The 13,320-nt window shown below is 43.6% G+C and overlaps 1 protein-coding gene across 1 annotated transcript in view; it reads right to left on the reverse strand.

Annotated features, from left to right (window-relative positions):
• TMEM181 (transmembrane protein 181) overlaps nucleotides 1-4,241 on the reverse strand; it is a 33,748-nt gene extending 29,507 nt beyond the window's left edge. The window contains exon 1 of the mRNA XM_030945775.1: nucleotides 4,080-4,241. Coding sequence (XP_030801635.1) covers nucleotides 4,080-4,210 — 131 coding nt within the window. The 5' untranslated portion in view covers nucleotides 4,211-4,241. The remainder of the gene's footprint in view (nucleotides 1-4,079) is intronic.
• Between the last annotated feature and the right edge of the window lie 9,079 nt (nucleotides 4,242-13,320).

Consider the following 13,320-nt stretch of genomic DNA (forward strand, 5'->3'; position numbering starts at 1 on the left):
TGTTCTTCTCATTGACAGGTAGGAAACTTGAAGCACAGAGACTGAGCCTTGCCAAAAGTCACTTGGAGAACTGTGGGTGGCAGAGCTTGAAATCCAGCTAACTTCAATTAGCCATGGGACCACATTTCTCTTTGCCATCTACCAACTTACAAAGGGTTCTGAATACACTGTAAACATGTACATTTCATGCTATTTTTTGTGAAAATTTTGGCACTGAGTTCACAAACTAAACACTTGGAGGGAAGACACTTTGAAACTCCTCTCTCTTCACAGAGTCAGTCAGTCTCACTGCTTCTTCCAAGAAGATGCCACTGAGTGCCTTGTCTGACCTGCTCTGGGATGAAATAGTGCAAGAAGCTGCAGCCTGCCTCATCAGTTGTAGGAGCTGGACAGTGTGTGATGAATGAGGCTTGCAAGAGAAGGCAGACTGAGCTATCAACAGGAGGCTGAATGCTCACTCAGCTGGATTCTACTTAAACTGAGCACCTTAGCACTGAAGCTGTACTTTCATGGCCAGTTTATGCTTTCATGGCTCACAGTCACAGCTTCAGTGACAACAGGTGAAATCCAGCCTCTCTCTAGCTGGAGCTCTTTCAATTTTGCCAGCACTCATGTTAGTGCAGTGGACTGGTGAATCAAATAATGGAAATCATCTGAGTTGTGCGTGGATGAGGAAAGAGCAGAAATGTGTGACCAGGGAAATGAGAGCTAGGATGGCTTTTCCCAGCCACAGAGCCAGCTTATGGCAGCTTAAAGCAACCATGAAGCTACAGTGTTAGTCTCCTCCTCTCTCTGTTTCAAGCGTTCTGGCCCTAGCTAGATACTTCCCATTGGGGGCATTCAGGTTCTTCCAATTGCCAGGACCATGAAAGAACAAGAGAAGGGTACCAGCTCTGGCTCAAAGCAGCCTGACGATCCTGCCTGGGTGAAGGGTGAAGGCATCATGAACCTTACTCCAACAAGGTCTTGTTGACCCCACAGCTTCTCACAGACTTGCACTTTGGCCTGGGTAGAAGATGTATATTGGTGTGAAGAAATGTATATTTTATCACAACAGTCTTCTCTGGCAACTTCAGGTTTCTCCTCAGAAGCACACAAGTACCAGTTCTCTAAGGAAAAATGAACAGCTTCTCCTTATTGCTGAGTCAAATGATGTGGTATTCTCTGGTCTTTTTGCCAAAGGAGCAGAACCACAGTCAATGAAATTTTCCCACATGGTTTGAAGATTGTCTGTGTAACATCAAGCATTAATTAATGTTGCAAGTTTAAAAATACTTTTTGTGATGTCCTATATATAGTATTTTCCTTTTGATGTACAAAATGTCATATTATTACATTATAGGAGTTTAAAGTTTGTCCCTTGTGTAAAGCAGGGCAGATTGAAGGACATCTATCTCAGTCTCTAGGTATTATTACTAAATTCAGCATCAACACTGTGCTTCTCTATATAAGCTGATTGGCCAGTGGGACATGTACATTAACCTAGAAATTGATTTTTCAGGAATGCCATGTTGCAGTTTTGCAACTCTGATGTCAGACCACAATTTGGCCACCCTCCTGCTCTCTCCTGTCAATTCCTATCAAAATGTTTCCAGCAAGCTGAACTCTTCAACACCAGCTAGGTGATAGAGTTATGAAATTCCCACTGAAAAATATCTGCAGCTGATTGGGAAGCCTGGTGTCTTCTGGTAAGCTTTGGTATCTCATTGCTAGCATGTCAAAGAGACAAAAATGTGTTTTAGTAACATTGGTACTAAGCTCTTTTCATACCAATAGTCTACTCAAAATGCCTTAGAGAAGCAGGGGAGCTGTCACCTGCTGTCAGAGCAGTAAAGTCTACATTACATCCCAGAGTGTGCTCATTTATAACCTGACCAAACATCCTGAGTAAAACAAAGAGGGACAAGAGGATCAAAAATCGAATTCTCCTTCCCGTAAGTAAGAGTTGCTTGTAAGAAGAATGCATGGTAGCATCAAGGAACCCTCCTCCACACCAGGAATCTAAAAAGCAAGGTGCCATTGCTACATCCACGCACGGTGCTGAAGGGAAGCACTCGCCAGAACAGCAGGTATGCAGTGGTAGTAACTCTCTTTACACCAGGTCACTTAGGTTAAGATCTTGGGAATGCAGGGAATTACTAGCATGACTTGTAAATCAGGAAGTATTATTTCCATGCTAAGAGTTCAGTATTACTCCATTTCATTCTAGATGACAGGCAACTCTTGGGAGTATTGTCACTGAAGAAAGAGCAATCTAGCACCAACTCTGCAAGCTCATTTGATTCACTGAGGTAGCATCTTTTCAATGCAGAAAGTCCCTCCATACGCCCTTAAGGTCATAAAAATGAATTAACAATAGTTTATCTTGGAGAGCTCAAGATTCTTCTAGAAATAAAGCTGAACAGATGTGTCTCCCAGGATCTCTTATTTGTTAATTCAACAAGTTAATGCCTCCCCTCCTTCTCCATTCTAGTGCCAGTATTCCTCATTGGGCTGCCAGATGCACACAGGTACATTGCCATCACTCCTTATCACCTCCCATGGCTTCTCACAGCACGCTCAAGTGTAAGGAGCCGCTGTTTTGCCAGGAAAGACCGTGGTTTTATTAGACTCTGACAAGCTGTCAGTGTTTCCAAGCTCTGTGGCTCTGTAGTCTTTGATGTTGTGAATAAGGAGACAAACTCCATCTAATGGACCACCTGCCCCTTCACTGGGAAAAACCACATTCTGAAGTCAAATGACTTAAGCAGAACAGGTGGGGTACTGTGCAGAAGCAGACTGCCCAGATGCACAGAAAAATAGATCTGAAAGAGGCTTTATAAGGTACCTCATCTTTCTTTCTCTCTTAGGACAGCATCTGCCAGATCTAAGACTTTCCTGGGATGTGTTTGTCAAAAGTTTTTAAAACTTTCCAATGATAGAGATGCTGGAGTCTCTCTGGATAATCCTTTCTTGTAGTGTTTTGCCATCCTTCCCATTCAGATTTTTTTTCTTGATGTCTAACAAGAACTATTATTGCTTCAGTTAATATTACTCTGTACTGTTTTGTCCAAGATGAACATGAAGTTTCTCTTTACAGAAATTCCTATTCCTCCAACTTCAATGTTTGTTCTTTTGGGGAAGTAATCTCAAATTTTCCTCAAAGCTATGCTTTCAAGACTTTTGGTTATCCAGATCCCTGTCTTATCCTCTCTTCCACTGACAGGCCCTTGAAGTGTGGTGTTCAGAATTGGACACAGCTTGTAAGGTCTGGAGTGTTGACTAAAGTAGGTGGTGTAACTCTCACATCTCATGCTTCTGCTGTACATTTACCTTCTTCATGTGTATAAGACAATGTCATTGTTGAAAGAGGCTATTTTCTATATTTCTATACCCTTTTAAGACAAAAATGTCATATAACTGTTCCCCACCTTGTATTTGTGTAGCTGAACAGCATCCATTCTCTGCATAGTTCCTGGCACCTGTTTCTCCTGATGTTCATTCTACTTTTTCAGAAACTTCCTTCAATTCAAAAATTCCTTTCATTTATAACCGAGGCGTCCAACCCTTGGAGCCCTTCCTAGCCTTGTGTAATCTCAAACCATCCATACTCTCCAGCCATCACTGGTCAGTCACAGACAAGGCAAGGCTCTGAAGAAATGCGGGTGTAGCCCAGGCAGCATATCTATCCCTTCTGACCTCAACCTTTGCCAACCACTCTCATTTTCCTAATCTATTCTTACCCCGTTCCAGGATTGTTTCGCGGCTGCCTCTAGAACACATCCTTGCCTGCTACGACAGTGGAAAAGTGGTAGCACAGAGGGGCGCAGATGGAAATTGCCTGTGTATGGGTGTTAACAGGTGAGGGCAGGAAGAGAGGCGTGGGGCTGGGCTGTCCGATCGGGGGGCTCTGCCGGAGCACATCCCCCGGCCCCTCTGCCGCCGGGCTGCGGGATGGATCCGGGCGCTCGCCTGGAGCAGCCCGGGCCGGGCGGCCGCTCCCGGGCGCTCAGCCGGGGGCTCCCCGAGCGATGCCCGGCACCCACCCCCCGCTCGCCCCCTTTCGGCCCCGATCCCGGTGGAGCCGCGCCCGGCAGTACCGATAGTAGCGATCATCCTTGTAGGGCGTCAGGTCCTCCTGGATCTCCCGGTACGTCTCCCGCACCCGCCGGCAGAAGCGCTTGACCTCGCCGCACAGCGGGCTCCCGAAGGCGGCGAAATCCGCCTCCATGCCGCCCGCGCCGCCGCCTCAGGCCCCGCGCTCCGCCATGGAGCCCCGCCGGAGCCCGCCCGGCGCTGCGCGGCGGGGGCGGCGCTGGAGCCGCAGCGGCGGCGGCGGATGCGGGGGGGAGCGGATGCGGGAGCGGGGGATGCAGGGAAGGGGCCGAATGCAGGAGCCACCGATGCAGGGGCGGGAGATGCAGGGACGAAGGATGTAGGAATGGGGGATGCAGCAGCAGCAGGGGAGGCAGGGGTGGAGGATGCAGGGCGGGCCCTCCGCGCACGGCCCGCACCCTCGGGGGCGGCGGGAGCCGCTTCAGCACCACGGAGAGGGGCGGCCGGTGCCGGGAAGTCAGCAACGAGCTCGCATTATCGCTGCTAAAAATATCTCTTTTATTTTTTATTTTATTTTTTTAAATAAAACTGTTTTTTCCTTAAAAGCATACCAGCTCTATGTAAAATAAATGCCCTGATTTTTATTGCTTCTTTTCCCCAACATAGCAGGTATGTAAAAGAAACCCTATGCTAAATCCACTTTTCATGGTCATGACACTGTAAATGGTCCAAAACTAAGAATGATGCTGTTTACATTGTCTAAATCTAGAACCTCTGAACTGAACTCTAGTCAGTTTACAGAGCACCATGTTAGCTTCATTCATATTAAGCTTTCCTTCATAAACAATTTCAAATTAAACTCGTTTAAATTATTCAATCAGTTGAAGCCTTAATTTCTACTAACTAATGGCAGTGATGATATCCAGATTAAAAGCAAAAATTCTGTTACTCTTGATATGCAATCATTGCGTCTAGAAGGTATAAATATCAAAGTCTTCTGTACTGCTCCTCTCATGTAAACATCTTCCCTGTTGACATTCAGGAAGCTGGGCTGGGTTATTTGCCAGCCTTGCCCTTAGTCTGTATTTTATCACATACTAAGACTGGAACATGCATTTTTACTTAAATTGATCTTTCACAAATGTGTGCTAGGAAGAGGTTACTCCTGGTGGCGCAGTGGGAGAGGGACAGACAGTTCATTTTCCCCAGCAGGTGGGCGAGAAAGGAAGGTTCATCTCTGACCAAGGATTTCCTACCTATGAATATTTCTAAGCTTGAGAAGACATAGCAGCAGATAAAAGCCACATGCACATTTAAGTCAGAGACAAAGGGGTTATTTGGTTGGTTTGTTCATTTTTGAGAGCAGCATCATTCCAGACACACAGTTCTTTGTTGTGCTGAACATTATCCAGGCTGGCTTCCAATGGTGTTTGTCTCTCTACACCTCAAATGCCATGGGAGAGTTCCACACCTTCTATGGAAGGCTGGCAGGTTATTCACAGAGAAGGTGTTAGCATTGACCACATATTAACCCACCAACTTCTGCTATCAAAAAAATCAGACAATGTTTCAACCAACAAAAACCAGATATTATAGAATTAAAATTAGGCTTGTGAATAGCAAAACTTGTGGGAAGACACAAGCAACTGTATATTCACATGGTGGTCCATATTAAACACTCAAAAGACTCTAAGGAGGTCAAGAATGCATTTTGAATCTCCACAACACTTCAATACATTGACAAAATAAGCAGGACTCGGGGTTGTATGCAATTCCTAAGTAACAATTTTAAGGCAAAAAAAAAATTTAGCTTGCATCCAAACCTTTTTGTCAAAGAAATTTCAGGTTTCCTTATTTTAGTAAACAAGAGAAGCATTAAAACATATTTTTAATATCGAACAGACACTTCTATTAAAACTACCAATTGTCACAGACATTTCTTTTATGAAAAATCCTCTCTCAAGATTTTTCCTGCTTAAGCTAAGAAGTTCAGCAACAAGATGTAAACAATAGATTGTCTGCTGCTGTAGAATGCAACAAGTAAATCTGTGATTAGTCCGGTGTAGATGTTTTAGTTCAGTGACCAGTCACAGCAGAGCTAGCTCTCGCAGTTTGTCAAAGCCAGCTCATTTGTTATCATTTCTTTACTTTTCTATTCTTAGGTTAGCAGCTTCTGAAAAGCTCTCCTGCTTTTTCTTTTTAGTATAGTTTAAATAGATGTATATATCATAATAAATCAAACCTTCTGATCATAGAGTCAACCATCTCGTCTCTATCTTCACCCAAACACCCTTGTGACAGCCGTCACAACCAATCTGTTTTCTTTTGTGAAGATCTGATATCTGATGAATGGAACATTTCAGCTTGCTGCACTTACCCAGCCTTGCAGACCTAACAGATCATTCTTTTCCCATGATTGGCTGTCCATCTTTCCTGTCCAGAGCTGTCACAGCACTGGGCTGGCACAGAAATATGTTTGGTTCTGTAGGAAGCACAACTTAAGTAAAAGCAAAGGGAGGCCAAGGTTTCATAGACAGCTTTGCAAATAAGGTGAAGAGTAACCAGCAGATAACCAGCACTGGGCATGACTTACCCCACTCATTTCAGGGTAACCCAGCTCATCTATCCGAGCACGGCACCTTCTGTGTCAGTCTGATTTTGCTGATTTTCACAGCACATGATAAAAGAGAGGTAGCATCAAACCACATCTAAGAACAAACCGATCTAAAGTACTGCTGAATCTTAAAAATCTCAGTTAGAATTTAAGCATTTGGAACTGAATTCATCCCCTGAGTGCTTCTGGACTTCATGAGGGAGAGAAAAGCCCCAAGACTAAGATGTAATCAACATCTGCACTGCATCAAATCACATAAAGTGGAAAGAGTTTATTTTTGAGGGTGGAGCTTATCAGAAGTCCCCCTTCTCATTATTCTTCCTGGTTCTCCCCCTGTGTATAGTGAGCCTTTTGCAGCATCAGCCACATGTAATTATATTGTGGTAGTGGTTAAATACAAAGCTTAGCAACCCATGGAAAAGCACCAGGGTTATTACTCTGGACTCTCTCAGAAGCAATAGCAGCTGGTGCTGAGAAGTTAAGGGAATAAATGCTGCCAACTCAAGTCCCCTTCTTTCCCCTTTTTTTTATTCCAGTAAAGGAACAAACCCTTCAAACAAACAGAAATCCTCCTGCTTAACAAACACTTTCTCCCTCAAAACTGTTTTGAGACAGAGAAAGGCAGTAGTGGCAGCTGCTGGCTGAAAAGAGCAACTGCCTTTTTCCTTCCACATGGAATTGAGGATGGGTACATCAGATGACACAGAAACAAGCACACATCTGCACTGACTGCCAAGATAAGAGAACCTGTGCTGCTGTTACACAGCTTCATTTATGCCCCTAAGTCTCACCACATATGGGCATTGTCACTAAGAATCCCCAAACCTCAGAGTAGAAACCATAGTGAGCACCACAGAAAACTTGTGACTTTGGTCCACCTGCCCTGTTATTCACTGCTGCCTTAACTCTGAAAGAGAATAACCCTTGCCTTGCCCCAGGCCATCATGGCTTGACTGCCTTCTCCTGCCAGAAGACTCTTGTCACAGCTAAGCGGTGATGTGAGGATGACGTGACTCAGCTGTTGTCACGCAGCCCTTGCTGAGCACGAAGAGGATCGCAGCAGCGTGCTGGGGACAGCAAGGTGACGTTTTTCGGCAGGAGGGCGGTGTTCACTGTGATGCAAATCTTCTCCTTTATTTGAAGAGGTGGCACAGAAGCACAGCTGGGACAGCCCAGCTGTGACAGATCACCCATAACAAATCATCTCTGAGCTGACAGCGGCTTTGGAGCCGCAGCTGCTCTTGTCATCGCTGGGAGGAATAAAGCTCCTCACAGTTGGCTGCAGCTGGCAGTCCTGACCCTCACAGCAGCAGCAAGAAACACTCAGCACTCTCTCCCTGTTTCTTTGGAGATGAATCTTCCCTGCCTCTATACTGCTTTGAAGAGATGTGAGGACAAGAAAATAAAATAAGATTTTGAATCTCTTTTGATCAAAATTGAAGAGGAATCTCTTGTGAGGCGATTTCAAGGAAGACAAAGAGGAATGCTGATCACACCTGTTCATGCTCTGTGTCCCTGTTGGGTTGGGATTGCTTTTCTCTTGCCTGGACTGCTTTTCTCTCAACTGTCATGTTGAGAGCAATGGGAAGACTGAAATGGGAGCATAACTAGATTGCTTGTCCTATATATAAATTAACATTTAATATGGTGTTTCACTCTGATTACTGGCTTTCAAATGCCAACTGCACCTTGAATAATAATTACTAGTGGCATTTATTAGCTTAAATATCCCACTGGTATTAAAAGGAATATGACTAAGGGAAATAAAAACTCAACAACTTGTGATATCTAGGTAACAACTAGTGGAGACTTTAGACCAACTGCATATTTTTAACTGCAGTGACTTGTATTTTAGTTATCTTAGTCCACTAAAGAGATTACTGTGTTTACTTTTCAGTTCTCACACAGCATATTGCTGCAGGCATATTTCAAAGAAAGTTTTAAACACAATGTTCAAGCTACATAGATGTATTTTTCTAAAAAGTTTCACAATGTTTGAGAAAATACATGTAATGACACATCCAGCACTTTTACTATGCCTATTTTAGGCAGAACACCTTTGTTTTGATTTTGAGATGCCTATTACTCTTCCTTTGAAATTCATGTCTGTTGTAAGAAACAGTCTTATCTCTCAAGAATAATTAGGATGGACTAATAATCATGCACATTTTATAATCTCAGACTAAAAATGTGTGGCGGGTTGACCCTGGATGAGCAGTAAAACTCCCACCCAATTGCTTGCTCGCTCCTACTCCCTTCCCTGAAACCAGCTGGATAGGGGAGAAAATAAAAAGGACCAGAGTAAACAAGATCACGAGTAGAGATAAAGACAGGGAGATCAATTCCCAATTACTGTTTGGAGAAAACTAGACTTTACTCAGGGAAATTAACTTAATTTACTGTCGATTGAGATAAACGTTTGGGCACTGATTTGGGATAACAACAAACCACAGACTCTTGGGGAAGGGGCGGGGGGGTACCCCACAATGAAGCACCTCCTCCTTCTCCTACCTTGGTGTTCCTGTTAGGAAAATTAATCCACAAACATCAGAGGTTTATGCCCCAAAAGGAGACAGAGGAGCGCTTTTACTTTATTTGAATAAAGGGAGAGGCCATGACGCATTCCCCTGGGGTCTCTCAAATTTTCGGAGAATGGAGCTTCCCTTTTTATCCTAATTTCCTGGCTGCATGTCCCTTCTCTGTCCCCATTGGCTGAGGTACTTGAGAGGCACAGACTTCCCAAAACGCCTGATACCAAAGATTTCCCTCTAATGTATAACCCTCCTTTTAATTTTTAATTCTTATGGAATTTAGGGGTTTTTCTTCCCCATTGTTTCTCTCATCTTTCAATGTTTGATTTCATTTATCAGCAAACCTATAGTTTATTTGTAAAGGCAAATATCTTTTTCCATTCATCAATCAGTGGAATCCTTCCCATTGTTTCTTTTATCTCCCAGTGCTAGTTTTAGCTAGCAGCAGAACCACAGCTTGTTTGTAAAGACAAATCCGCTATTCCTGTCATTCCTCTGCTGCTTCTCAGTCTTTTTGTCCCCTCCTCTTGCCTGTGCCCTAACTTAAATATGTTTCCACAGAGGTGCCACCAGCTGTGCCTGTGTGTGCTCAGCTGTGTCCTGTGCTGGGTCCAATTTGAAGCTGTCCCCATCCTGCAGGGCAGCGCTGGCCCCTTCCCGCAGGACCCAGCCCTGCAGCTCCCCCTGCCAGCACCTGGCTACCTGCTCCACATATTCACATTCATTATTCACATAGGAGGTTACATGGTACTTTTCCATTGTTTATCATTCTTCCCTTTCTGAACTGTTGTCTGTACACATCTCGAGGGAAGCAATTAAAACTAATGTAGAAATAGGGAAAAGTGACAGATATTTTGGAAAACTTCTCTCCTTTTAGAAGCTGATTATTTTTTACATATGCAGTCACACATTAATGAATAGTGAGACCCTCTAGGTGCTGCTAGATCTAACTAGAAGCATGCAGCATCACCAGGGGAGGGCTTCATTCTTTGCTTGGGAGTCTCCTTTCTCCAGTCAGGCATTTCTGCTCTGAACTACAAAGATGCATACCCAGTTATAAATAGCATATGACTCTGTTTTTACAAAGTAATGGAAAACCTTTAAAAATACAGGGTTTCCAGCATGTGTTTGCAGCCCACTGGAATGAATTAGCTTTTTCTTGTGCAAACCAACAAATGGGTCTCCTCCTCAGCCATTTAAGACTACAGCTAATTTGCAGGACTTGGGCATATTTCTAAGGTCCCAGGCCTGGGAACATGTGTGGTTAAATCACGAGCCCACAAGAGACAGGGACTCCTTATCCTCAGGCCCTCACTTCTCCTTGTAGGAAAGAAAGAAAACTGGGCATGCAGGCAGTGAAAGAGGAGGAGAGTCCTCCAGACAGGTCATCATCTGGCTGATGGGAGAACCAAGACCTTGCCTGTTCATCTGGAGACAGTTTGCCTTTGGTCATTGCATGTTTCACACATTTACCTCTGTATCTATCCAAATTCATCTAACTGAAGCAGCCTTGTTTGGAACACTTCATAGAATGGAGAATCCACGACTTCTTTGAGCTTGTTCCAATGTTAATAATTTTCATCATTAAGTGTGTCTTGCTTCTTTTTGTACTTGGCTCCAGCTCCCAGACATTACTGCTTGTTGTGCCTTTTCCTGCTAAATTAAAGTGCCTTTTGATACCAGTATTTTAATTCAGTTAAGTTTTTTAAGATAGTGAGAATTACTTAATTATGCTTTTCTCTGAAATAAGCTAAGCAGACAGATCTCTTGCTGCAAGGCATTTTCTTCTGTTTTTGAACTATAGTTTTTCAACACTCTCCCTTCTTGTAAGACAGCTTAGAAGCTTGGCCAGCAGTAGCAGACCCTGTATTTTATCAGGTGAAATCTGTTCCCTCCTCCCACTGCCCTACTTACAGATCTGAGGATTGTACTAGCTCTTTTTGCAGGAAGATCTCAGGATTGCTAACATCCCCTACTGAGATGCTTGCTTTAACCTGTGCCTCCAAATCAGTTCCGCAGCACTTAGAGCTAAATTACTGATTTTGAAGATGTGGCCACATTCTTTGCTCCTAAATGCATAGCTTTGCATTTGCCCACATTAAAAATGCATTTTGTCAGCAATGTTTTATTGCCTTGTCCTTAGTGCTATTCACCTTTCTGGCAGTTTTATGCCACATAAAGATTTGATCAACCACAGCGCTGTATCTGCTTTTGAGCCCTCTTTACTGTCAGATCTCGCACTTGTCTCTCGCCAAATCCCACCAGAAATGCTCCACCCAGCAAGGATTCCACATTGCAGGCTGCTTTGTAAGATCCTTAGTTTCATTCACAATCCATTTAAAGCCCACCTCATTCACACGAGCTATTGCTGATTTCTTTATTGAAACCCCAGGCACTATTTTATCAAATGCCCTGTGAATGAAATTTTATCTACAAATTGAGGTAATAATCTCAAATAATAATGTCAAAGTACACAGTGGGATAAAAACTCTTTTTTTCTTCCAGAATAACATAAAAGTACTTTCTCAAGGTTTACGTCCTTATGTTCCAGTTTTCAACTGACTCCAGTATAATACTTCTTATTTTGCCCACATGGCTGGTCTACTTCCTGCTGTCTATATTCTTTTTCCAAATATTGTTAGCTAAGCATTTTGCCAGGCTCCTAGAATATATCAGACTGTATAAAATACATTAAAACTGCCCACCAGTTGGCTGGAATTCTCCTCAGCCTGCTGTGAGCCACTCTTGATGAAACACTAGTCCAGTCTCGACTCCTCAAAAAACATTGAAACAGGATGAACTGACCCAGATCAGTTCTGGTTACTACTGCAAGTCATTAACTATACTGAGGAATGAGTTTGGCAGGAGACTTGATGTGGTGCTTGATTTACCCCTGAATTTGAGCATAAAGGGAAGGAAGGAGTTAACTGTGCTCAAGTCTAGCAATATGTTCTCCCACAGTAAGGAGTGTGTGATACCATCTTGCATCGCTCAGGGTGACAAAGTAGAGCTGGTAGACTCCCACATTTTTTCTCAAAGTTAGCTCATGTACTTTGTACCTCATGTACTTTGGAGAGAGATGATTTTCTTTAGAGCTAAAACTGCAGAATTGGCTCCAGAGCTTTGAATCTCTTGATACACTGCCTAATGCCTCTATACTTTACTTATGTGAGAAAGGAATTTCTTTAGAAGCATTTTATTAGGGGGCTGTACAGTATGTTTCAAGCTATAGTAGGATTCCATCCAGTTACTGCTGTCCACAAGAGAGAGCTGGGAAGTATCAAAATTACAGTTCTTTGGATCCCAGTTTATACCAAATCCATGTCCTGGGTACTACTCGTTGCATCTGTACCATGAGCAATCCAGCATAACAATTTGCTTTCTCACATCTCAGCACTGCTCTCAAGACTCAAAATTCTTTGATGATCCCAGCTGTCTCTTCTGGATGCCTGTGGGTGTACTGTCTGGTCCCTCAGGGAATTACAATGAGTATTCCTCCTGCTAGTTTGCTGAAACCCACTGCTTTGCAGTCCCATGTGACTTCTGTTGCAGCAAGGATCTGTGTCACTTTATTTTTGTGACATACTATAAGACACTGCTGCAGCCTGCAGTTCTCTGATCTATGGCTTTCCAAAGGTTATGTTCAGTCTCTACTGCTGCAGCCTGTATTTTTTTCATCACCTGCTCCATAGGAAAGTTCCCTCTCAATGAATTCATGCAGGCCCAATGAATTAGGGTGAACAGTCCTGCCTTCCTGTTCCTGCCACAGGTGCACCTCAGGAACTGCTGTTTGCTTTGTGGATGTTTTCTCTTCATTCTTGTGGTGTCATGAAAAGCCCCTGCCCACCCTTGCCACCCCCTCCACCCTACTCATCACCAATAGATCAAATTCCTTTGAGGCTCTCTGGTGTGCTCAGTGTAACACAGCTGGAAAGCCGAAGTGTTGTGCTGAAGTTGGTTTTATTTTGATTTTTTTGTCCTTTTAGATTGGCTCGATGAGTACATCCAGGGAAATAAAGAACAAGGCAATAAAAGGGAAGCTATTAGAATGCAACACTGTGGAGCTGAAAAGCTGGCTTATTCAATCACTCTGAGTCAAGCACAGATAACAGTAGTTAGAGGGCTTCTCTGTGTCACTGC

The sequence above is a fragment of the Camarhynchus parvulus genome, chromosome 3 (genome assembly GCF_901933205.1).
Source record: "Camarhynchus parvulus chromosome 3, STF_HiC, whole genome shotgun sequence".
Lineage (NCBI taxonomy): Eukaryota > Metazoa > Chordata > Aves > Passeriformes > Thraupidae > Camarhynchus > Camarhynchus parvulus.